This window comes from Lathamus discolor, chromosome 5, assembly GCF_037157495.1.
Source record: "Lathamus discolor isolate bLatDis1 chromosome 5, bLatDis1.hap1, whole genome shotgun sequence".
NCBI lineage: Eukaryota > Metazoa > Chordata > Aves > Psittaciformes > Psittacidae > Lathamus > Lathamus discolor.
This window is the reverse complement of record NC_088888.1, coordinates 34,204,359-34,228,380: the sequence shown is the minus strand read 5'-3', so window position 1 is coordinate 34,228,380 and position 24,022 is coordinate 34,204,359. Positions and strand designations below refer to the sequence as shown.

At 38.0% G+C, this 24,022-nt stretch overlaps 2 protein-coding genes across 4 annotated transcripts in view; one reads left to right on the top strand and one right to left on the bottom strand.

The window, feature by feature from the left end:
* PGBD5 (piggyBac transposable element derived 5) overlaps positions 1–24,022 on the top strand; it is a 116,153-nt gene that overhangs the window by 80,175 nt on the left and 11,956 nt on the right. The window lies entirely within an intron of this gene.
* The window catches only part of GALNT2 (polypeptide N-acetylgalactosaminyltransferase 2), a 100,648-nt gene continuing 80,237 nt past the window's right edge, over positions 3,612–24,022 (bottom strand). The window contains exons 9-16 of the mRNA XM_065680310.1: positions 21,114–21,201; positions 20,458–20,561; positions 15,128–15,254; positions 11,104–11,196; positions 10,815–10,898; positions 8,799–8,925; positions 5,578–5,697; positions 3,612–4,304 (exon numbers count right to left, since the gene is read on the bottom strand). Of these exons, the coding sequence (XP_065536382.1) occupies positions 4,149–4,304; positions 5,578–5,697; positions 8,799–8,925; positions 10,815–10,898; positions 11,104–11,196; positions 15,128–15,254; positions 20,458–20,561; positions 21,114–21,201 (899 nt within the window). The 3' untranslated portion in view covers positions 3,612–4,148. The remainder of the gene's footprint in view (positions 4,305–5,577; positions 5,698–8,798; positions 8,926–10,814; positions 10,899–11,103; positions 11,197–15,127; positions 15,255–20,457; positions 20,562–21,113; positions 21,202–24,022) is intronic.

Sequence of the window (24,022 nt, the reverse complement as noted above, 5' to 3'; positions counted from 1 at the left end):
CACTGGAGTTCTCAAGACACAATCTTCAAAAAGCTGTTTCTCCAGTTTACTGCAGTTTGACAGAACCATTCTGGTTTTGCCAGCCATAAATATCGAAGAGCGATTTGCTTGATTTAATTTAGACTTTTTGAAAGGTGCCAAAGCACAGACTTCAGGCACATGGGGACAGCAAGTTTGCACCTAGAGCCTGACAGGTAACAATCTTCAACTTCCTCAAAGAACAGGAGTGTTTAAGTCTCTCCTATAACTGCTTCTGCAGGCTATGGGAGCTGATCATGTCCTTGGGGCTTACTGTAAAGCTGTTTCACAGACCAGGTGCAAAGGTCCTAGTCCTGCATGCCACAAACCAGGAAGGAAGGGTGTATCCCAAGAACTGACTGACCTGAGGCATCTCTGACACTGGACAAAACATCACAGATGAGATTTTTCTTCTGCTTCCATTTACCCTCCCAAAGAATGTTGTTTGCCTTGCTGCTCATCCCTACCAGCCAAGGTGATGCTGTAGTTGTGCACCATGCCCTCTTACATCAGTAGGAGAATTTCACACTTTCACAGCTGTTCATCACCTACCATGGAGGATTTGCTTCCTCCCCAGCTGTGGCAGTGCAAGTTCATTTGCAAGCTCTCTGAACTAGACCTGTGAAGTGTTTGCCTCACAAAACACATTTCTTAAAAAGAGTGGGTTTGGGGTTTTTTGTTGGGTTTTTTTTTTGGGGGGTTTTTGTTTTTGTTTTTTTTTGTGTGTTTTTGTTTTTTTTTTTATTTTGAGTATTTCAGATCTAGCTGCAAGTGCACCACAGGCATCTGAGCTACTACCCTGTACAAACAACAGAAAAGACCACACAAGCAGATGTGGACAGGCATCCTCATCAGCTGTGAGAGCTGTAGCTGCTGCCATCGTCCTGCAGGCTGCAGGATGCCCTGCCAGGCTTGGCCTAGTGAGGTCTGGCAGGGACAGTCCAAATCTTGAGAATATTAGGCCTAATGGGGCAGGAGGAGGAGCTAGCCTAATATTCTAATAGATGTACTCTTCACCATGAGGGTGCTGAGGCACTGGCACAGGTTGCCCAGAGAAGCTGTGGCTGCCCCATCCCTGGCAGTGCTCAGCACAGGTTGGACAGGGCTTTGAGCAACCTGGAAGGTGTCCCTGCCAATGGCAAGGGGGCTGGATCTGGAAGAGCTTTAAGGTCCCTTGCAACCCAAACCACTCTATGAAAACAGAAACTTGCTTTTCATAAATGCAAATATACACCCGGAAATACATACTTTTAAAACAGGAATTTTAGGAAACAACCAAGTGAACTGAAGCATTTGAAAACTACTTCAATCTACAAGCTCCAGGCACACTTCTGGGTTTTACCCACTTATATTAACCGCCGCACACTTATCTATAAAGCATTCTTCTTTATTTAAGTTAAACAATTTTTCAAGGATGGTTTCCATCTATAAAATGAACAAAGTACAAGCTCTGTACAGCAGACTTTTCAAACCAACTGAAAAAACCATTTCCAAACTATGTTTTGAAAATCTGCAAAACAAACAGTATCACCATTCTTGCTCTGAAGACAGTAAGAAAAGTTCTCAGGAGACTCCATCGCAATTTGCTTCAAGGGCTTTTCACTTATCTTTCAAATGGGAGAACTTCTTCAACACGAAACCCCTCTAAAATCACAGTAACTTTGGCACACTGTCATGTAAACATAACAAAAGGATACAGCTTCTTGTCCGTTCTCTCAAACAAAAGCAACATACAGGTCCTGTATTAAAACCCCCATGCACAGCATCCATGGGGAATTAGTGAAAATATTCCTACTTTATATGGTAATGGTTGACATGAAAGACTTAAGAGGTGGAACACGAATTTTTTTACTAGCGCTTCTGATTCAGAGGTAAGAGGCAGGTCAATATTCAGAGATGCGACTGCTGATTTCTGTTAGTACTACTCTTACTGTGATCAAAGTTGCAAATGGAAATACTTCCATGGTAGAAGCTGAGTGTTTGGGGTTTTTTCTTCCTTTAAATTTTGTTTTTTAGACCCTCAAACAACTGACTTGCTGCTGAGCCCATATTTCAGCATTTCTTTTTCTATAATATGAAGAAATCCACTGCCATGTTTATAAATCGTGTTTTTCAAGTTCTCAGCTATGTCAAGAGGCTACAGATAGGTAGAGACTAAAAAGCTGAAAAATAGTTTACCCACTGCATGGCCTCAAAAACAGGCAAGTTTTGGAGTCAGTGGACTGTGAAGAAGTGGGGAAAAAAACAAGGTATTAGTTATTCATAAAGTCAGATGATGGATGGGAGAAACTGGGTTTAGTGCCCCATCGAAAAGGTATGCAGGTACTTGCAATCATAACTTCAGACACACAAATGGGCACATTGGCTGGCACAGTTAAAGCCATTTTGCCCAGCAGAGCTCCACCTCTACACCTAATGTAGAGATGCAGCCAAAGGAAACCGGAAATAAAAATAAAAATAAAAGAAAGTAAAAGAAAATAAAGTAAAATAAAAATCAGGAACTGCTCTACATCCAGGAACAAAGACAGAGGGGAACTGTACCAGCACACTGCAGTACAGCAGATTTCCCTATGGCCAACCCTTACATTTTTCTGAGATCCACCATCTCATCCAAACCACTTCCTGGCACTGCATGTCTACCCTAATCTTTGTCACTGCTGTCTCACTTATTAGTACTTATTTACTTTGCTTTTCATTTTAAAAGCTCATTGAAGCATTTGCTTTCAATAGAAAAGTATATAGTCTATGCAAACATAAGAAAGGACAGGTCAAAGTTGCAGTTAACTTTGACAGTATTATTTTAATATAAAAATGACATCAGCTGGACTGAAGCTGCAAAATGCATGGGTTCTATGGTTAAAACACATAGGATCTTCTGGTTTCCAGGCTGATTCCCAGAGCCAAGCCTGAATCCATTCAAAAGCTCCATTTAAAGAAACAAAATGGAAGAAGATTTCCCAGTAGTAGGTCTATAAAGTAAGCAAGTGCAGTTCAGAGATATTACATAGCTGCTCATCCTTGCAAGTTAAAATTCAGGTCTTGTGCTGTCGACAGTGACGTTACTATTGCATCTTATTTCTACAACTCAGAAGGGGAGTCTGAGACTAGTACTTCTCATTAGGGCCAGAACAAAACTGCTGAACCCACATGGCTGCACTAAAGATCTGCACCATTTATATTGTTTTGTAACAAAAGAAGTATTTTAAAGACAGAGTACTATAGAAATGATCAACACAAATATCAAGTACAAGTTTAAGGTTATCAAGAGCATGTGTAATGAATTTCCAAGTTGGAATAAGCAATCAGAGCAATCATCTCTGCAGATGCATTGGCTTATTCTGCTATTTTCTTTCTCCTCCTGAGTTTCATGATCTCCAGTGAGGGCGAAGTGTTAAGAAGTAGATCCAGTTTGCAAAGCAAAAGCATCCAGTGTTAGCACGGACATCATACTCAGCAGCACAAAATCCGCACCTTCATAAACTTTCACTCTCCTAGCATTCCAATCCAATTTCTGTTTATACATACATCAATCACTTTGTTGATAATTATAGGATGATGAAAACTGATATAAACCGTTGGGAGCTGACAATATATATACTTTTATATATTTATATTTAGAGTCCATCATAGAAAAGTTCATATTCAAATTACCAAGTACACACAGGAGAAAAAAAAAAACCCTTCAAAATGACACTTTTGTTTCTGGAAACAACAAACCAGGATTTCTATGGAAATGGAGTTTTCAAATGACCTTCTCCTAGCAATTGTTCCCACCCTCCCTCCCACACCCTGTTCCCCACAGGTGTCTCTTCAGATCCTTTTTTATCATACATCAGTTGTTCCTAGAGTTAATTATCTGCTGTGCAAGTGTGTAACTGAAGACGGAAAGGAACCGTTGAAGTCTTCACACCAAGAAGGAATTGTGCTGCAGTCATGTTCAGTGACACTTTTGCAGTGCTCCAAGTCCCCTGGATCCCTGCTGTCTGCTTCAGCACTCTCCTATTTTCAGATAAAGGTGGAATACTGAGGTATATAAGTTCCGTGGAAAGTTTTAAGAAATACATCAGTAATTCAATCAAAACTTTGCCCAATGTCTCTGAATCAAAGCAGCATTTTGCTTGTAAGTCTTTCTACTGCTGCAGATTGAGTGTGAATTTCCACTGTTGTGACAAAGAAGGACTGCAGATCTCAACGGTGAGACCACCATTTTTGGCATTTCGGCTGTCTAGACAGAGGTTGCTGCCAACGTGCCTCAGTTTAGAGTTGCTTTCAATTTGTTCCCATTTCTGAAAGAGGAAAAAAAAACAACAAACCCAACAGTTACAGAGCTAGAAAAGCAGGAAAAGGATGAGTTCAACATCCTGCCCTTTGAAGTCTTCATAAGCTTCCCTGGTTTGTGCTTTGGAAAGCCATGAAAACCTTCAATAATAGTACACAATTTCAATGATCCTTGAATAAGAGCATACGAGTTATGGCAAGCCTTGACAAAACAACTGCTTATTCAGGTAACATACTGCAATAGATACAAAATGCACACAATTGTGTTACCTGTGTGAAACCTTCGATCTGAAGAGAAAAAAAAGTCACAAAACCCATCCACCTAACACTGCAATTCTAAACATAGGGAAGCAAGAAACACAATCACTGAAGACAACTTTACATAAGTCTGTCAGACACCTTTCAACTATACAGAAGGCAACCAGTCAATCTGTGCTTTTAGAAGGTCTTTGTTCAAGGTGATGTCAAGTACAGAGTAAATCCCAAATATAGAATGTTAAAAATAAAACTAAAAAAAAAAAAAACAAAACCTTTTTCTTTTATATTTATAACATTGTCCCCTTAAGCCTTATAAAAAATATCTTGTTTCCTTAGTTTCCTTCTCTGGAAGGTGGCAAGAATATTCTTCCTTCAGCAAGCATTTTTGTTATCTGTCTGCAGAACTGGAGACACAAGAAAGCTGGCAGATGATCAGAACTGATGACTTAGCAGAAAGAGACGAACTGTTATATGACTAGATCAAAAAGATGGTATGACTGCAAATGTGATTTTCCTCAGGCATGGGAAATAGATGAAGTTGGAATGCTGCATTAATGAAAATGAACTGAAGAAGTCAGGTGCTGTTATAAATAGGTCAACATGTGAAAAGACGAAAGACAAACTACACTCTTCTAAGACAGATTACATAACCTTCAAACTTCACTGAATAAGACTTTTCAAGAACACATTGTGGAATACGTATTCTATTTCAGAAATCAGATGTGGCAGCTGAAGACTGTTACACATCAGTGCTGTTGGGTGAAACTTTTACAAAGGCCACTGTTTGAATAAAACCTCTTTATGTTCATAAAAGATTGCACTGGCCTATGAAAAGAAAAGCTCAGTGAACAAGCTTATTCCTGCTGCTCTGCTCACACATGCTAATTTTACACAAACAGTAGCAAGACAGAGTGAAGAATAGAACTAATAGAAGATATGATTACCAGTGCTTGTTCTTGCATCTCATTCAAGGAAGCCCTTGTCTTCCCCACTGTTTGCAGAGTGCATTCACAACATACTAACCTGTCTGCTGTCATTTTCCCTGCAGCCCTGAAGTTTTATTAGTGAACCAGGTGCTCTGTCCACAACAGTAAGGCACAAATCCATATGTTTCACCGACTTGTCCTTTGTTAAGGCCCATTCCTAGAAAAAGGAAGAAAAAAAGTGTACAAAATTATGTATACTAACACATGCTCAAGGCACACATGCTGTCTCTGCATATGTAGCACAGATAAAATCCTGTAAATAGCTACGTATGAATATCAGAACAGTTCATTGCTTCCCATAGAGCAGGAGAGGAAAAAAGTTCCTTTTCAGACACAGTAATAGTCATTGCTTCAGTGTCAAGCTCAAGGCTGGCTCTCTGCTCCCTCTGCTGGCTTTGCACAAGTATAGCGCGCAGTCACAAGTCCTCAGGTTTAAAATACTTGTCCAAGTATTTTTCCAGCTATATTATTCCTCTCTCCCTGTGCATGTATTACACCCTCCCATATCTTCCATGTAGACAGATTTACATACATGTTAAAAATATATAATATTATATGTATGCATATATATATAAACCCTAAAAGCTTGGTCTTCAGCATCGCTGGCCACTTCCCATGCACTAAACTATGTGTAATGGGTAGCACAGTGAGGAAGCAGTTCTTAAGATGATAGAGACCACCAGAAAGCAATACACAGGACTGCCAAACTCAAGGGTAGAGGGAGACTGTTATAAAGGCTTGATGTACAATAGAATTTCCTCTACATGTATTTAAATATGCAGCTCTTAAATAGAAATCATTGAAAGCTGTTCTGTATGTACTGCTGCCCAGCTTGCTTGGTCACAGCATCCTTCTACACAGGGCCTGCTCTTGTGCTGGTGTTCAGACTCTCTCCATGTCTTCCTCCTCAAAGTTTGGTCTCCAGGATCTAGACTGATCTTCATTTGTGTCATTATCCTTTGGAGGAAAGAAGCTGATCTATCAACTAAAGCCAAGCTAAATATCCAAATCATGCTCGTCACTACTTAAAATGGCACACTCAGCTTTTCTCCAAAAAACTAAAGAGGATTCAGAGTTGCAGAATACAAAACCCTAGATACACAGGGTCAAGCCTGGCTACATTTAAATGTTATTTTGCAAACAATCAGTGTTTCAGAAATAAATTGACAAATTCCATCCCATTTTTGAACTTATTTTCTGATACCATAACCAAATTTTCGGCTTCCATAGTCGCATTTAAAATCAGCAAATTCAATAACTATTAAATTCTTTTGAGAACAGATGCTCAGGAAACAATCAAAACTTCTAACCCACAGGATTACAAGTAATCACCACTGCAAAGGTACCATAGCATGCAAGTACTAGAATAATCACAGCAATGCAAAACAAAGCAAAGGCAGGAACACTCTGTATCCCTTTGTCTCCCAAACCCTTAAACTGAAAACTTTTCACTCTCAATATGGTAATCCCAGATGACAACAAAATTACTTGGCTTCTCAGATCTGCCCAGTTTGTAAGATGTCAACAAGAATCATTAATAGCCACTTTTAACAACTTAAGGAATTAAGCAACTTATTTTCAAAGCTTACCAGGAACCACAAATGCCTCTGAAACAGAAGGCCCCTTTATAAGACTTATATTGAATAGTGACAGTTGAAAATACTACCAGGGAAATGGTTAAAACTTTAATTTGAAAGCCTTGTAGTCAGAGACAGTGGAAGTCTTGAAGATACTGCTTTATACATACATCAAAGGGCTGCAAGAACATTCCCTCCAATCCAATATGAATTCTGCTTGGACACAAAACCTGGTTTTAAGCTGTTCTGCTCTTAATCTGCCTGAATGTCTCTGAACAGGAACCTATTCAAAGCAAATGCATATTTCTTTGGCAAGATCAGCTTCACAGAAGAAACCACACAGAAGATAGGGTCAGATTCAGGGGAAGTGAGTCTGAAAGAGGAAGCTAACTTTGTATATCTATAGAGAACACCAATCATCATCAGAAACTCTCAATAACTCTGCACCAAGGCAATTCTGCCATGTACGCCCCTTCTAAAAACCACTGTGGCGTTCTGAGAAGATGCATGTACTTTCACATAAGGGTAGTAGAAAAAGCCTCCCCAGATATATTCTCTTTAATGATAAGGAAAAGAAGCATACTTCAGGTATATAATCTTAAGGTCCTTCCCGACCCCAACTATTCTATGCTTCTATGATGGCAGTGCCTTTAAATCATTAAAGAAATAAGTTCTTTATTTTAGCCTTTGTTTGATTTTAGGATTTTCCCCTTCTAATTTAAATCAGAGAATCAGAGTGAGCAAAATTCTGATACTCATTCAACAGCAAATTTGTAAGTGGTGAACCTTCTATTTTAATGGATGTACTTGAAGTATTAATTTTGCATTTGATTCATAGTCAGGTTGATTCTGAAAAGAATTTAGTGACAAAGCAGCACAGAAAATAGTGAGCACACATATATATATATATTTCACTAACAACAACAAAGTCACAACTGCATAAATAAGATTCTTTAAAATAATTAATGCTCTCATTTACAGATTTGACACATTTGGGATTAGTTTAAGAGTAGGATTAGAAAGGATTTGCTGAAATGCTCTCTTTACTGTGAGTGAATTGGATATGACATTTAGGCAACTCTGTTTTCTAGAAGAGCCAAATAGGGATTTAAGACTTTTTTCTTTATAGCCTGCTACTGAAAATTAGAAATGAGTAGTAGGTTATCACAGTAAAGCATTTTTCTACTTTTCTGACTTTAGGCCATATGCTGAATACAACCCAGATCTTTCCTTAAGCAAAAATTCCACCTGCCCCCCATCAAACACACCAATTTATGGAAAAAAGCTTTCCCTACAAGTACAAAACTCCTGGGAAAGAAGTAACTGGCCTCTAGTGTAAAAGCAAATATTAATAGAGACAAAGGAAGGGGATAATCTCCATGCACACTGAATGAATCTCTGGACTCAGATTCTAATCCTGAATATGCAAAATTGTACCTGAGAGAGAAGTTATTTAGCCAATCTCTTATAATAACTGATGTGGAGATATTAATCTCTTATAATAAGAGATATTAATCTCTTATATTAGAGATATTAATCTCTTGTAATAACTGATGCAGATTTATCTTCCCATCACCAATACACAGAACTTGCTTAACAAGTTTCACTTTTTTTAATAAAAAAATCACATGCTATTAAAAAAAAAAAAAGGAAAAAAAATTAAAAATAATGGCATACAGACCTGGTTTCCCCCAGCATTATGACATTCATAAACTCCGACAACACCATCTGCAAAGTGGCCCAAAGTGTCAAGGCAATTGGTACCCTGTTGCAAAGCCCCAAAAGCTATATCTTGATGATCAGGTACCCTAAAATAAAACCAGAAATATCTGCTTAATTCCATTTCTTTGATTTAATTTTAATTTTTTTTAACTCCTTGTCTTTACTTGGAGTATTTTAAGATAACAGGTTCAAGATACACGATGACTACTATCTGAAAATCTCAATCTTCTGAGGAGGGAACGCAATTATCTGGTCATGAATTGATTAAACAGGAGTAAACTTGCAAGCTTAGGACAGAATACAAGAAGACCTGTACCAGAGAATGAGGAGTGGAAGGTGTCCCTGCCCATGGCAGGGCTGGGGTTTGGAACTAAATGATCTAAAGGTCCTTTCCAACTCAAACCATTCTATGATTCTGTGAACACACAAACTCAGCACAAAAGGCAAATTAAAGATTATTTAAAGATGATCATTTAAGATGGCTGAAGCTGAATGCTATCAGTTAAGGTATCAAGCTCTCTTGGCTTTTTTTCAGCCAAACTAGCTTGTGGCAGAAATACATTCTACATTTTTCCCCAGACTGTTTTTACTGAAGCATTGGAAAAGGGGCTAGAAATTTAAAAGGAAACAAAATCAAAACCCATCAATATTTTGCTGATACCTATTTTCTAATGACTGCACATAAAACTCACATAGTATGGAAATACATAGGCAAGCCTGTTCAATAAAGTATAGCTGTGAGGTAGAATCTGTGAGTTCATGTCAAACAGTAAAGCAAGGGCGTATTAGTTCCTTTTAAAACTTCAGACTATAAAATGAGTATAATAATTCAACTCAGCAGAACGAGCACATGAGAGATGACACAGAGTAAGATGACACTATACTTAAGTAATGCTTATGGTAGCACATTTTCCAGGAGAGCTTGCAAGACGTATTTTTTCTGACAAATAAAACAAAAATAAATATCCTCTGGCACTTTTAAGAGACAATAAAGAATAAATTCTTCAGCATCGTCCCGGTTTATGAGACTCTTCAGTCTACGTGGTTCTGTACATGTTTCACTAGGGCTGTAATGGCTGGTGCTCTTGCATTCCAAGCCTGTATGGCACTAGTAGTTACCTGACTGTACTGGCATGAAATGCCCCCAGGAAAAAAAACCAAACCAACAAGCATTCTTATAAACCACACAGTGTTTTACTGGTACAGTACCAATATCAGGCTGACAGCAAACAAACTAGTTTATAGTCTCAAATCTGACTTATTAAATGGTTATTGAACAAAACCCTTTTTATCATTTCAAAAAGGGTTTCTCTTCAAGGATTTGTCATTAGTTAGGATGCATTCATGTTACAGAAACTGTTAGCAGAGTTATCCCTCATTTCCCTCTTTCTTCTTCAATGCCCCTCCACTCCCCCCCACCCCCCCAAGTTAATGATTATCCAGTGACAGAGAACAAGAGACAGAAAGAGCAGAAGATGGAGATTTTTAGAGTCTTCGGCAGCTATCCTTGTCTGCTAAATATACAAGGCCCTCATCTGCTGACTCCCTTTACTTGTACTGTACTGAGATTCAGTGTCTTCACTCAACCAGGCATGTGCTTAGGCAAAGACTAAAGCTTTAAAGGGACAACAGGATACAGAACAGTGTGCTTTCGAGCAAGCAGCTTTTGTAGGAGTCTAACTTCAGGCTCAGATAAATTGAGTCCTTTGGACACTGTTCTCTAAAACACCTGCTACTGCAGCTGTAGTTGCAGCAAGTAGAAAAAGCAGCTTACTAGGGGGAAATGGCTCCTTAGAAATAGAACTAATAAAACTCAAAAGCAAATAAGTCCACATAAGGCACTGCTTTCACAAATAAATTAAAAAACATGCTTCACATTCAAGGATGGAGAAAGAGGAATTGATGATATCTGGGGAGGGGAAGAAATAAAAAAAAGAGAGCACTCCATATTACCTTCAATTCAGCCAAAACTCACCGTAACTCAGGATAAACATTTTCAAGATACCACTTGAAGGGTTTGCAGCTAAGTCTCTTCCTAAGTTCCATTCGGCTTTGAATACTAGAGGGGGTTGAAAAAAGGAGCAGTTTTAAAAGTCAGTCTGCTGTCTCTATACACATTAAGGAATACATAGAAACTTCAAAAACAGCAGAGCTGGAGAACTTTATCTTCAAGAGATAACACAAGAGCTACCACTGCATTCACCTCAGAATGTGCTATCTCACAAAGAATAAATTAATAAGGCAAAGAAGCGCTTGTGACTTACTTGCCATAGGGTACATTCCTGGCTGAAGGCACTGCTGCGTAATAGAAATTTTTGTACTCATCCATCCAGACTTCTGCTGCCCTGCGTGTATTTCTAGGGACAACCATATGAAACACAGAGGTTATATTTTCTCTAGCTGCAATCAAACCACATTGTTTGCCCTTGGGTTGACTTTAATCTCTCCTAGTACTGCATAGCCAGCGGCCTCAAGCCACGCAGAAGATTCCCTATTGAAAACCCAAGTAACGGAAAACTATTAGACAGTAACATAACTGAAACCAATACATTTAGAATAAAATTTGTGCCTTTTCCACACTCATCACTGCTTCAGGTTTCCATCCAGAATTTAATAAACATCTTGGAATTCTTTCTGCAGACTTCATGGAAGTTGTTAGGTTGTTATTTGGTTTGTGGGGTTTTGGGTTTTTTCCTTTTGTAAGAGTAACTTGACAGAAGCCAAATTCAGTGAATGCTCACCTGGACAAACAACCTAATTGGAAGCTAAAATCTCAACAATTGCCAATATTTAATAATGCTTTTAATGCTAACATATATACATACGTTAGCAGATATGCTAACATAGGCAAGACATATTCGGTCTTTTTCTATTCCTACCAGCAGAGTACTCAAAGTTCCAAAAGACATAACCTATCATGACATTTAAGGCTACAAACCAAGGAAGTCTGCTGTAGCTGAGGTAACAGAGGAGAACCAGTATTTAGAAAATGTCTAATGCTTTAAAATTCAAGAGAGATTAATTATTGCAGTGAATGTAAAAACCACTAACCCAAAGGCTTTATGTCCAATCAAACATATCTCTAAAAATTCCTAGATTTGTGTGATTGATGTGTTTAAATCTCCTTTTGGACTGCAAGAGGATAATGCCTTTTTCCTTTCCATGGCTTCCATGTAAAACTCATTTACTTCTATTGTTCGCATTTTTATGCTTCGAAAATTAAGCCTTATTTCACTTGCAACTGCAGTGCTCTGAAGCTTATTTTACATTTGGCAGTAAGTTCATCTAAAGCAACTGCAGCAAACTCAGTCAGCCAATAACTTCTTTAATATGATTTTCCAATTCAAAAGATGAAGTAGTCAGGATAAAGTGAGTTGTTCTTGCAGGTCACTGAAGAAAAGAGTCACAAGACAGACCTCAACCATCTTTTGTTTGAGGACTGATTTTTCCTTGAAAAATTCATTTTTTTGCAAGCAAAATCCCATTCAATCCAGATTAGAGAGCTATTTCATTTTGCTTTCTCTTGCAGCCTCTCAGGCCTACGTTAGCGTCAGCTAACCGTGCAACACCTGCCCCTGCTGCTTGTCCACAGGCCAGACTTTGGCAGTGGAAGAGGAACTATTCAGTTTGCCAGCATTTAATGACTGCAAAGGCACTTCCAAGGCCAGAATGTCTGTCCGCATCATGCTTCCCCATACTCAGGGATGAACAGTTCCAGCTTGGTACAATAGGAGAACAGTAACTGTGTAGATGCTGAGAACTGCCTGAAGTAGTAAGCCCCAAAGAAGGCAGGGTACTGAGGAACACAGTGTAGGGTACACTCAGTGCTTAACGCCGAGCCTCAGTTAAGGAAACCTTGCACTGAGTGATCAGAAGTAGCTTTGCATGGAGCAGACTGGTGACTGCAAGATTCATTTGCTCTCCTGAAGTGGTATATTAAGGCAGTACATGCTAGTGTAACAAATCCTGCCAGACATAAGCTGTATCTGCTCACATCCTGTCTGTATGGTGTGGTCAGTGAAACCGGGCTCTCAGTCTCTCATCCAGAGTCACCAATTTGTTTTGGCTAAGGCAGCACATAAGGCAGCACATACTGACTAGTCAGCTAAAAACAGGATGCTTACCCACTTCAGAAGAAACTGCATACAGTCAAGGGACAGATGATGGTATAAGCTAAAAAGTATCAGCTACAAGATCAGCACAGATTCCATCCACCAAGTTTCTTGGCACCATGGTCCTACACATATCGGATAATACCTGCACTACAGGGATCTCCCATTACCTTAGGTTTCTCATTCTCTCATTGCTGAAACTGATTTTAAGGCATTCTGTTACCTTGGTTTGACACCCAAAAAGCTGACTGAGGAGAAAAATCTTCAAATACACCGCAACTTGCCAACCCTGCTTTTAAGTGATATGCAACTTTCTAGGTGAATTAAAAAATAGTTCCAATGAAATAAATAATTTTAGTGGCATTTCAGAATTTGAAACAGCTGCAGAGCTGAGGACATGGGTAGATCTGGAAAGGGATTTAAGTACCCAAGACACTAGTTGGCAGGCTGCAGCTAGCCTCACCATTCAAGCACACAGAAGATCTCTTTTCAAAGTCATTTTGAACACAAACAGCTAAAACACAATGCGACTTTAAAAAAACCCTATCATAGCAACTGTCAGTATGTTTGAGTGATCAAATCACAATGACGATTTGATTTTGCAACAATAGCCAAAGGCTTTAATCCCAGTACAAATGCAGCATCTTTAACCCTTGCTAGTAAAATGCATTCCTGATGTCTGTTGTACCCTTGCATGCACACAGACACACTTTTATCCTACTTTTTAGTTGAGCTATGTTTAAGTACCTAGTTATATCACAAGAAAATCAGCATCTTGACAACAGCCCAGATGGAAAAACTGCAGAGGAATGGGAAAATTTGTTTATTTATTTTTATAACATATTGCTATGATATCATAATTTTAAAACCTACCATGAAACTGAGTTGCATCCTAAGCCTGTGTAATACAGTTTACTTAGCAGATCTTTCTATCCTCCTCATACACACTATAAATACTGGAACAGAGATGTATTAAGAGAGGGTATTTCATTGCTAGTTTTCATTTTCCCATAAGTACTATTATTCATTTTTCACCACAGCATAAAATACAGATCTCAAAGAATAAGGGACCAGAAAAATCCCTCCTGTAACTACTAGAAGAAACAGGGCAATGACTTTATTTTAGCAAACTATTAAATTCATTAAGAGTCATCTTGGCAGGAAGAGAAGAATTACACTATAAAGAGGTTCCTCGATCTAAGGTGAAACATGAGTCTAAATATATCAGCAGCTTTTAAATTCTTATGAATTTAAAGACATCTGTGTTTTGTATTGCTTCATGTTAAGTAGAATCTGGGCTCCATATCCCTTCAAGGATGAGTGAACAATTTTAGCTCCAGCTCCTAACACACAGAATCTTTAGGTGACACTTGTACTTCTTCAGCCCCCTATGCTCAAGTCCCATTCTCTAAACTAAAACCTTCTCTGCAACTGACAAGAGCCTTGGTCAGAATATCCCCCATACACTGACACAGTACCTTTATGCACATTACTTAAAAAACACTATGAACGTGAACCAAATTGCTGTTCTCATTCTGTAGAGTCAAAACTGAGGAAGTAGCTCAGTATTTCAGTTTCTATTGTATATTCTATCAATGGCAAAATTAACAAGCATATCAATCTAAGCTCTTAATACTGCAGTTTCCTAGGTCTATAGAAGTAGCACAGGAAAGGCAAACATGATACAGAATAAAGTTGCCAACAGACTGGCACAAATGCCATAATCAGTCTACACAGTCATTTGCAGATGACATACTGATCATGTATTAACAAAAAGCAAGCAAAGCCCATTCATGACTTAGTGTATTATGGCTCCTAGTGAATGATGCAACTGGTTTTATAAAACTGAAATTTATAAGACGGTTTTAAAGAACACTTTATTTTCAGAACCTAGTAAAACACAAACTTCTCAAAACTGCTAGAATGCCAGGCTAAGCATTTCTTTCTTTTCCAGATTCTCAGGCTCTGTCTCTTACAAGTTTCCCTTTTTTAACTCTCTTGCTCTTCTCTCTGTGTAGCTGCCGCAAAGTAACTTTTTTAAATTAGTATTTTTCCATGCTAGATAATACTGCAAATGTTTATAAAGAAAAGATCCTTAAAATGAAATTACTGCCACCTGCTGATCACCTGAAGAAATCCGAAACATTACTATTTAGCTGAAGACATTAACAGTTACCTTGCAAACACGGTACCACTCCCACCAGGAAATGTGTAAGGATGCTGTTTGCGGAATACGTGACCCACTCTGCTACAAGGGATGATTTCTAGGCTTCCACCACACTGCCAAACTCTGAATGAGATTTCTGAAATAAAAACATGAATGAAAGACCAACATCACCAAATACTGTAATTCTGAAGTATACCATTTACAGATAAGGCTTTTAGTGATTATTGCCAAGAAAATCAGTTACATAGTTTTCTGCGAAATTCTAGGATAAACAAAGGCATATCTGAGCACTCATTGTTCTCCAAGCACAGGAGACACAATCCTGTTAACTGGGAAGCAAAATCAGAGGTTAGCGGCAGTCCCCAAATTAAAAAAACATGCTGCAATTGGCCAGAGTAAGTTCTGTCTATATGTACTGTTACTATACTTTGTCTAAAGGGTACACAACAGTAGATAAATTAATGATCTAGTGTATAATAAAAATTTTCAGCTAAAGATGGAATAACACAATAGACAATATCAAAGCATTATAAAACAATCAACAGATTAGAGCTGCAAACATATCGTAGAAGATAACCATACACCCCCAAACACCATCTATGGAAGGAGTCACATCAAATCAAACTTGCTTTGGAGACAGGGCAAATAAAGATGCAGCTTCTGCAAACCGAAGGTTATGGACAGTACACTTCTAAGCCAATCCAGTGAGCTGTCCCAGCTAGTGAGGACAAGAAGGTCTAGAAATATTTATACACCTTTCTCTTATTGAGTGCTATGCTTCATTTCAAGGCTTTTTATAATAATTCATTATGTTTCCACAGCTTAAACATGGATAAGTATATAAATGATGCAGCTCTAAAGTCAGTGTCTGATGACTTACACTAAGTGTCATTTCTTCCCTTAGAAGCCTTCTTCCCACATACACAATTCATAAAAATTGCATTACTTCAAAAATTAAATTCAGGGGAAAAAAACAACCCAAACACCAAAACCATCCCCAAGGTTAGAGAGCACGGCTTCTGGATTGTCTGTCCAGAGAAAAAGAACAATCATGAAAAAAAAAAACCACAACAAAAAAACCCAAACAACACCACCACCACCAAAAAAAAAAAACCCACCCCCAAAAAACTCAACCGAAACACAAACCCCCCCAAAACAAAGAGAGAGGTGCTGTGATTTCAGCTGTTGATGGTGTAAGTTAAGTGCCCTTCTTCCCAATGGTCTTTGGTTTTACAAGGACCATTTCCTATTTGTTTTACTTCAGTGAAATTCTATTGCATCAGGGTCAATTAGGCATATTCATGAACCCCAGACAGTCAACATAATGCAATCTGTAGACAGATTATCCTCCAAAAATATTCATGGCAATATTGTCTTTGCCAGTAACTTATGGTCTTGGATGAACATGGGACAAGAGGCAAAAGTAATTTTTAAACCAACTGAACATGACATTCTCTCTGTACATTTTTCACAGTACTGACTTCAGGTTTGTTTTGGGTTTGTTTTTTTTTTTACATATATATAGATGACTGCAGGCTTCCCCATATCTAGCTCATTTTGTCCCATACTGCTCAGATTGTGAAAGCAGAGGAGTAACAGTTTTCTTTTTCCACTTTGAAGTACTTTTTATGGACTTCTGCTAGACAGTTCATACAGTTATTACCTCAACATGACGTGATGCTGCACTCAGTGAGGACAGCCAAGTGAAAGAAGACAGGGAGAGCTCAAAGACAAAGGGTTTTGCATTAGAAAACAAAGTATGGACCAAATGCTTGAAATGTAGTACTGGACTAATCTATGTATAATTATATTATATATATTATGACATACACACCTCTGAAATGAGGTAAAGTGAGATTCTAGTTAAAAATAAAGGTTAATGAAGTATGCCTAAAGCTTGCTCTTTTTTAATTGATACATTTGAAGGTTTAACCCAAAGAGTCACTGTCACCTATTGAATATATTTAGGCATTGAAAAAGTATTGTTGTTTTAGAAGTAATTTAGAAATATCTTTTGTCAACTTTTCATTAGGCACAGCTGCTTCTACTGTGTATGTTACTTTGATTAATTCTCTCTTCATAAACTCCCAGAAATATCAACCTACATGTATATTTTTTGCACCTTAGATTCTGAAAATTCCCCAAAATAAAACTGAAAATGATGAGAACTAGTTCTATGGGAAAGACAGCAAAGGAATACTAAGTAGAGAGAGAAGCAAACTAATTTTTACTTTCACCAACATGGATTCTAAAGCCTTTTAAAGAAGCAGTAATGTACAGCAACTACAACTTCAAGAAAACCCAGAAACTTCTTTATGTTTTTTGCCATACTCAAACAGTGGGAGAAGTGTTACTATCGTAGCAATTTCAGTGGACCCAGTTTTTCATTTGAAAGGCATAAAACAGCATGTCAAACATTCTTCAGTTGCATGAGATAGCGCGAGACCTCTCAGTAACAGACTGCTCATTTTATTGTAGTGTGTCATTAATACACAAGACAGGGAATGTCTTACTCGCTTCCCGATTTAAGCAAAATTAAGAAAAGCCTACGTTTTCAAATTAGACCCAAACCTTCTAATAGTCCACTCCAGTTCTCCAGTGTACTCTAATTCTCCTATGCTTTTCAAAAAGCATTGTAAAGAGTCTGAGAATTAGAGTTTACAAATTCAAGACAAGACTGAACAAACTTTAATCCATGTTTTGTACAGCAAACACGTTATCAGTCACATCTAGCAATAATCTGAAAACTGGGTCTTCGTGGCAAAAGCTCTCTCCTCACTAATTTAGACAAAACACTGCAGGTCCATCTTGAAATTCGTAAAGTTGACATTAAACTAACGTGAACAAAATCTCATAGACCAACTGAAAGAAAAATGCTATGTTTTATAAAGCATAAAAATAACATACAAAATTATTTTGCAAGTCCCTCTATCAGGTTATCTGCATGTAACATGAAGTTGCCGATACAGAGATATGCTTGAGAGTAAAGAGGCCTGATGAGTGCGTATGCTGAATTTTAAACTGCACATCACAGATTTCTGGTATCTGGTGCCTATGTCATTTATTGCCAATTAAATCATATGCCATGTGATTTTTACTTGTCATCAGTTAGTCTAGCAGCTATGAAGAAATCATTAGCTGTCTGCTGTACTGACTGACTTTGCCTTTTCAAGGAGCAGAGAGAAGGCGCCCCAAAGTCTCCATCTCCTCCTTCCCATGAAGGAGGGGGAACAGAATGCAGCAGGAGCAGCAGTAACAGCTTTTTGCATGTAGTCTTCTCACCTTGAGTGGGGAGCTGTTGCTTGTGCCCTTTCCTGCTATCAAGGCCTCAATTATCAAAGCATAAAAGCAGCTGCTAAATTTCCAGAAAAAAACTCAGTCACTCAAGTACATGCTTGCAGCTAATCAAATATTTAAGTGCTCTAGTGGCAAAAAAGTGAGTGCAAGTATTGCTGTAGTAAGTTTATCCAATTACTTTCCAGGACATTAAAAAAAAAGAAAAATTATGATATTCGTATTAATACAATTTAGCAACATACAGCCAAAACAGTGAGAAAAAGACTGAAAGTAACTGCTCAAAACATGTTGGAGGTTTCTTTGGGTACACTACATAGAAAAGTTAGAGACTGGACTGCAAGGATGCCAATTCCAGGCTTGAAGTTCCTTAAAGGAGTGTTAAGCATTTGGTTACTATGCTTTCTACAGCAGACATTTAGTGGTAGGCCACGCATATGCTCAATGCATAAGCATATTTCAGCAACTCAAAATACTCATGAGCTTTTACAAGTTGAAGGTATTTTAGTATTTTGCAGCTAGCACGTGCAGTAGAAAAGTTTCTATACTTAGAGCTGATCCTAAAACACACTACTTTGAATGTCTGAGATGCATTTCTACCCTAGAAAACTAAATTAATGATAGACTGGAAGTCGTGAGAAGTTGTAGGCTGCTGCTCCTCTCAAATCTTTTTTATCTTAATACAAGTAATGCCATTCTTAACTGGAGAAAAGCTTTGTTTAATACTGTAATGCAGAAAATAAAAAAAAAAACAAACAACCGCTACTAAAGACAGATCTAACCATAAGGTCAAAGAAGAAATGGCTAAAATACAAGTTCTTGCAGCCACTCCTCCCTCTTCCCTAAACACAACTCACTGAAACATCTGAAAATGAGGAACTAGGGCAAAAACGTCCTTTCAACCAGAATTACCTCATAGCGCCAAAGCAGGTGTACAGAATTACTCAGTTCAGATGCCAGGCAGTATGATATTATTAAGAAATAAATTATTCTTCAGTCAGCTAAGTGTTAATTGATTTTTTAAGATGTATGCAAGAACATTAAACTCATGAACTCCTGTGTTCTACTTTTCACAATTTAATTTCAGCAGCATCTTAAAATATGCCTCATATGGCTAGCATTTAAACAGGATCCTGCCCCTCTACTCTGCTCTCGTGAGACCTCACTTGGAGTATTGTGTACAGTTCTGGTGTCCTCAACATAAAAAGGACATAGAACTGTTGGAACAAGTCCAGAGGAGGGCCACGAGGATGTTCAGGGGACTGGAGCACCTCCCGTATGAAGACAGGCTGAGGAAGTTGGGGCTGTTCAGCCTGGAGAAGAGAAGGCTGCGGGGAGACCTCCTAGCAGCCTTAAAGTATATGAAGGGGGCCTATAACAATACCGGGGAGGAACTCTTCATTAGGGACTGTAGTGATAGAGCAATGGGTAACAGGCTTAAACAGGGGAAGTTTAGATTAGAAGTTTAGATTAGATATAAGGAAGAAGTTCTTTATTGTGAGGGTGGTGAGGCACTGGAATGGGTTGCCCAGGAAGGTTGTGAATGCTCCATCCCTGGCGGTGTTCAAGGCCAGGTTGGACAGAGCCTTGGGTGACATGGTTTAGTGTGAGGTGTCCCTGCCCATGGCAAGGGGGTTGGAACTTGATGATCTTAAGGTCCTTTCCAACCCTAACTATTCTATGATCCTATAATTACTAACTTTGGATGAGGATGCGACATTAAAACAAGACTGCCATTTTGAAAGCAATTGTCCATCTACATTCAGTAATTCTTTATCAAAGTCCATTACAAAAAAAATAAAAGTGAAAAGATTACTGCTTAATGAACAAATACTTTTATTCTTTCATATTTAGCACATAATTCCTACCTTGTTTTATTTTTCTCCATTGAAATAAATTTTTGATTTTGCCAATACTGCATGTGAAGATCTAACTCTGGTTTTAACCTACTTTGCACAAAATCAGGAAGACCATAACTCTCTGACAATAAAGGCAATGACAAAACCTACTTTCAAGACTGATCCCAAAGTAAATAATATACATACCCAAGTTTTCTCCACCCCAAACATCCATCATCATGTCATACTTCCCTAGTTCTTCAAAATAGGATTTGTCCATCACAAACAAGCCACCAGCTATCATGGGTGTCCTAAAAAGACAAGAAACAATAAATGAAATACAGAACCATGAGCTGGGAGGTAACTATTATTTGCATCTCAAGGTTAATACATTCTTGGGGAAAAAAAAAAAAAAAAAAAACAACTGCAATGCTTTCAAATGCTAATGGTGCATCTAACACATCAAATGTTTTCTGCACATATTTCTATGGCATATAAGGTGTTATGACCACCTTCTGAAGTAGTCCCCAAATCTCCATTTGGCTCACAAGTTCCTTATGTAAAGTGGGGTAATTTGTGCCAGCAATAAAACCTTAAAACTGATACTCTATTTTTAGCCAAGACATACCAACTATGTCTTGGTTCTACTTTTTGTGAAGAGTAAATTGTCTATCAATGTGCTTTAAAATATTTTTTTAAATATAATTTTGAGAGTCGCATAACATTACATAAATTTGAATGAAATTTCAGTATTAGAGAAGCTATAGTAAAGATCCCCTCTCTGACTCAGAGAACATGACTTCTAACTTTTTTTAGCTGAAAACTACAAGCTGTTAGAGAAAGAAGTGGCGGTACAGACATACTTTATGGGAGCTACTGGATTTCCTTGCCGTGCTCTTCTTTGCTCTGGTGTCATGTAATCCCATTTGAACACCAGGTTCCAATCAAAGCCTTCAAGAAGAAAATATTAGAGTAGGACGTTAAAAAGACTGTGGTCATCATTCAACTCGTAGTAACATAATGTTAACTGAAAACACTGGGAACTGTAATTTAAATTAAAAATTTAAACTTGTACAAACTTTTGGGAATAAACAAATAGGAGGACAGATGAAAGGTAAAGAAGCTGACAGAACAATTAAAAATGAAGTAATCTCAAATACAAAATAATGTTGCTTTCTCCTGTTGCCATCTATTACACAAAGTAAGAAACCCAGTCAACATGACAAAGCAAAAGCCTTATACACATCTCATTACCCTTACATCAAATAAATTATCACATTAAGGTCTTCCAGCCACTGCAAATGTTTCCAGCATTCTTTACTGTACAATTGCATTTCAACTCTGATCAAATATTTATGTTTACAGGCTTTTTGCACTACCCTTGGTAGTCCTCCATCAGCAGGAGCTCTCTATCATGCAGGTCACAACAGGTTACATCCCACTTCTCTTATTAACATTCATTTAACATCCTGCTTTCCCACTGTATGCTTTCATGTGCATCATTTTTTAAACCTGAGGCAACCACTAGAGGACCAAAATCTTACTTCCCGTATGTATGTACATGTATGTATGTACACACAGCAACAGTTGGTCTGGTCCTTTCGTGAGTTAAGCACAGAAGTACATAAAGACCATTAGAATAAACAAGACCGATAGGTCACCTAGAGCAGCGAAAGCTGATAGCCATTTGACTTACCTCCTTTAGGCAGTGATACATGGCTGGCATAAGACAAACTTTCTATAGGAAACACTTTCATAACAGTTTTTGAGCTGGGTTATGCCCATAAGCATGAACACTTGTTTAAAAACTATGCAAGGTCCATAGCCGTCTCCCTGTACACCTGGGAGACACAAATCAGACTTACATAGGCTGCCTGCTGCCAAACACATTTAGATCCTATGAGGTCATGTAATGAATGATTTCCAGATTTCTGGTGCACAGATGTCAATAGTTTTCTTTCTCCAGCATAAAGATAAAGCAATTACTTTGTAGGGAAATGGGGGAAAAGCTAAGGTAAACAGACAACGAATACAGTCCTACAAACTATCTGTCTGCATCCGTTAATGCGTAGTAATGATGAATGTAGAGGGCTGAGAACCAAAGTTTTCGGTTTAACTCACAAGATATTTATCTCACACACACAAATTACAGAATTTATCCTAAACAGTCTTCACAGAATGCATGCCAACTCTTTCTCTCCATGTTTGAGTATCTTATGAACTGCTGCACTGTAAAAATGAAAGACCATCTAACCACTCCAAAACTCCAAGTAGCAAAACAGTAAAATTACTACAATCTATATTACTGCGAAGCCTCCAGCATGAAAAGTAAAATGAGCTCCAATATTTCGCCGCAGTTAAAAAGTCACATTTCATCATAGATGCCCAGCAAAATTACTTGCATCTGGGAGAACTTAAAAAACCCTACTGTTCTCCAGCAGAAGTGGTAAAGATAGAGTTACATACACTCTAGCGAACACAAGGGGTCTCTTTTGGAACACAACACTCTTGCAAACGCTGAACAAGTGTATGAATTGTCTACCCAGAAAAACTAGTTTTCCGTCTCCATTTTCACTGACTCTGGGAAAAATCTGCATTCAATGAGATAATATCAGTAACTCTGTAAAAGAAGTATTTTTAAACACAAGTGCATATCCAATATGAAATTCTATCCAGTGTAAACTGCATTGTAGGCATACTCTAAATTATTAGATCTTGGTTACCTACAGTTTATTCCAATAATTAAAGTCCTTCTCGGAGCAGCATAAACACTTTGGCAAATCCCCCCTCAAAAATAATTTGTAACATGAAGTGCATGGATTTAGTGCTGGCCAGACTTGCGAATTGTTTCAGCCCTGTTCACTTTGAAAAGTTTGTAGCATTTGCTAGGTTCCTGGTCTTGGGTGATTAAGCCTTTCAAAACAGAGCAGACACAAATGCTGTCCCAGCTGTCTCAACTCTCCATGCTTCACACAGATACTGTATCCGAGGTTGAAAGCATAGTTTGATTTCCATGTTTAGACTTGGCCCCAGTGAAAAGCGTCCTGGGATGCCAAATGCTGTAGTGTCTCTAACACGGTAATCTGTCCTCCAATAACTGAAGAGAAATCTTTTATTCATGTTTCAACAGACCCCCAGATAGCTTTAAACACTGGTATGCGCAAAATTTCTGTGTTAGCATTAAAAAAAAATACTACTTCACACTCCTCAATCCAGAAGTACAGAGGCCACATACACTTTAAAATAATATATATAAATAATCTATTGCTATTGTGTATGAGGGGAGAAAACAAGCACTAAGATGGTTTAAAAAAAAGAAAAGAAAGAAATAAAAGAGGGAAACTTAGTTCCAAAGATGAAGCATGAAAAGCAGTAACAAATGAAATGATCTCTAAATCTTTTCCCACTTCACTTGGGAAGAATTAAAGAGCATGAACCCTGCAGGAACCAATCAAAGGTTTCAATGAAAGAATTCCTCCTCCTACTGCAGACAACAATAAGAACCACATAATGGTACAGAGATTTCCATACTCTAGGTGTATGAATAGATTGGGTAAAAGACTTAAGGTTTTAATAAAGCTGGCACACAGATAATAGCACAGAACTATACATTAGCATACTGTGAATATATGCACTGTAGGTCTTATTTCAAAATGTTAATTAAAAGGATACAGAACCTCTCACTTCCATATCATTGACGAATTGAAGCATATGCAACATTGCACAAAGATTGCTTTTATTATAGTTTATTGGAACAATGCTTGGTGGCCAG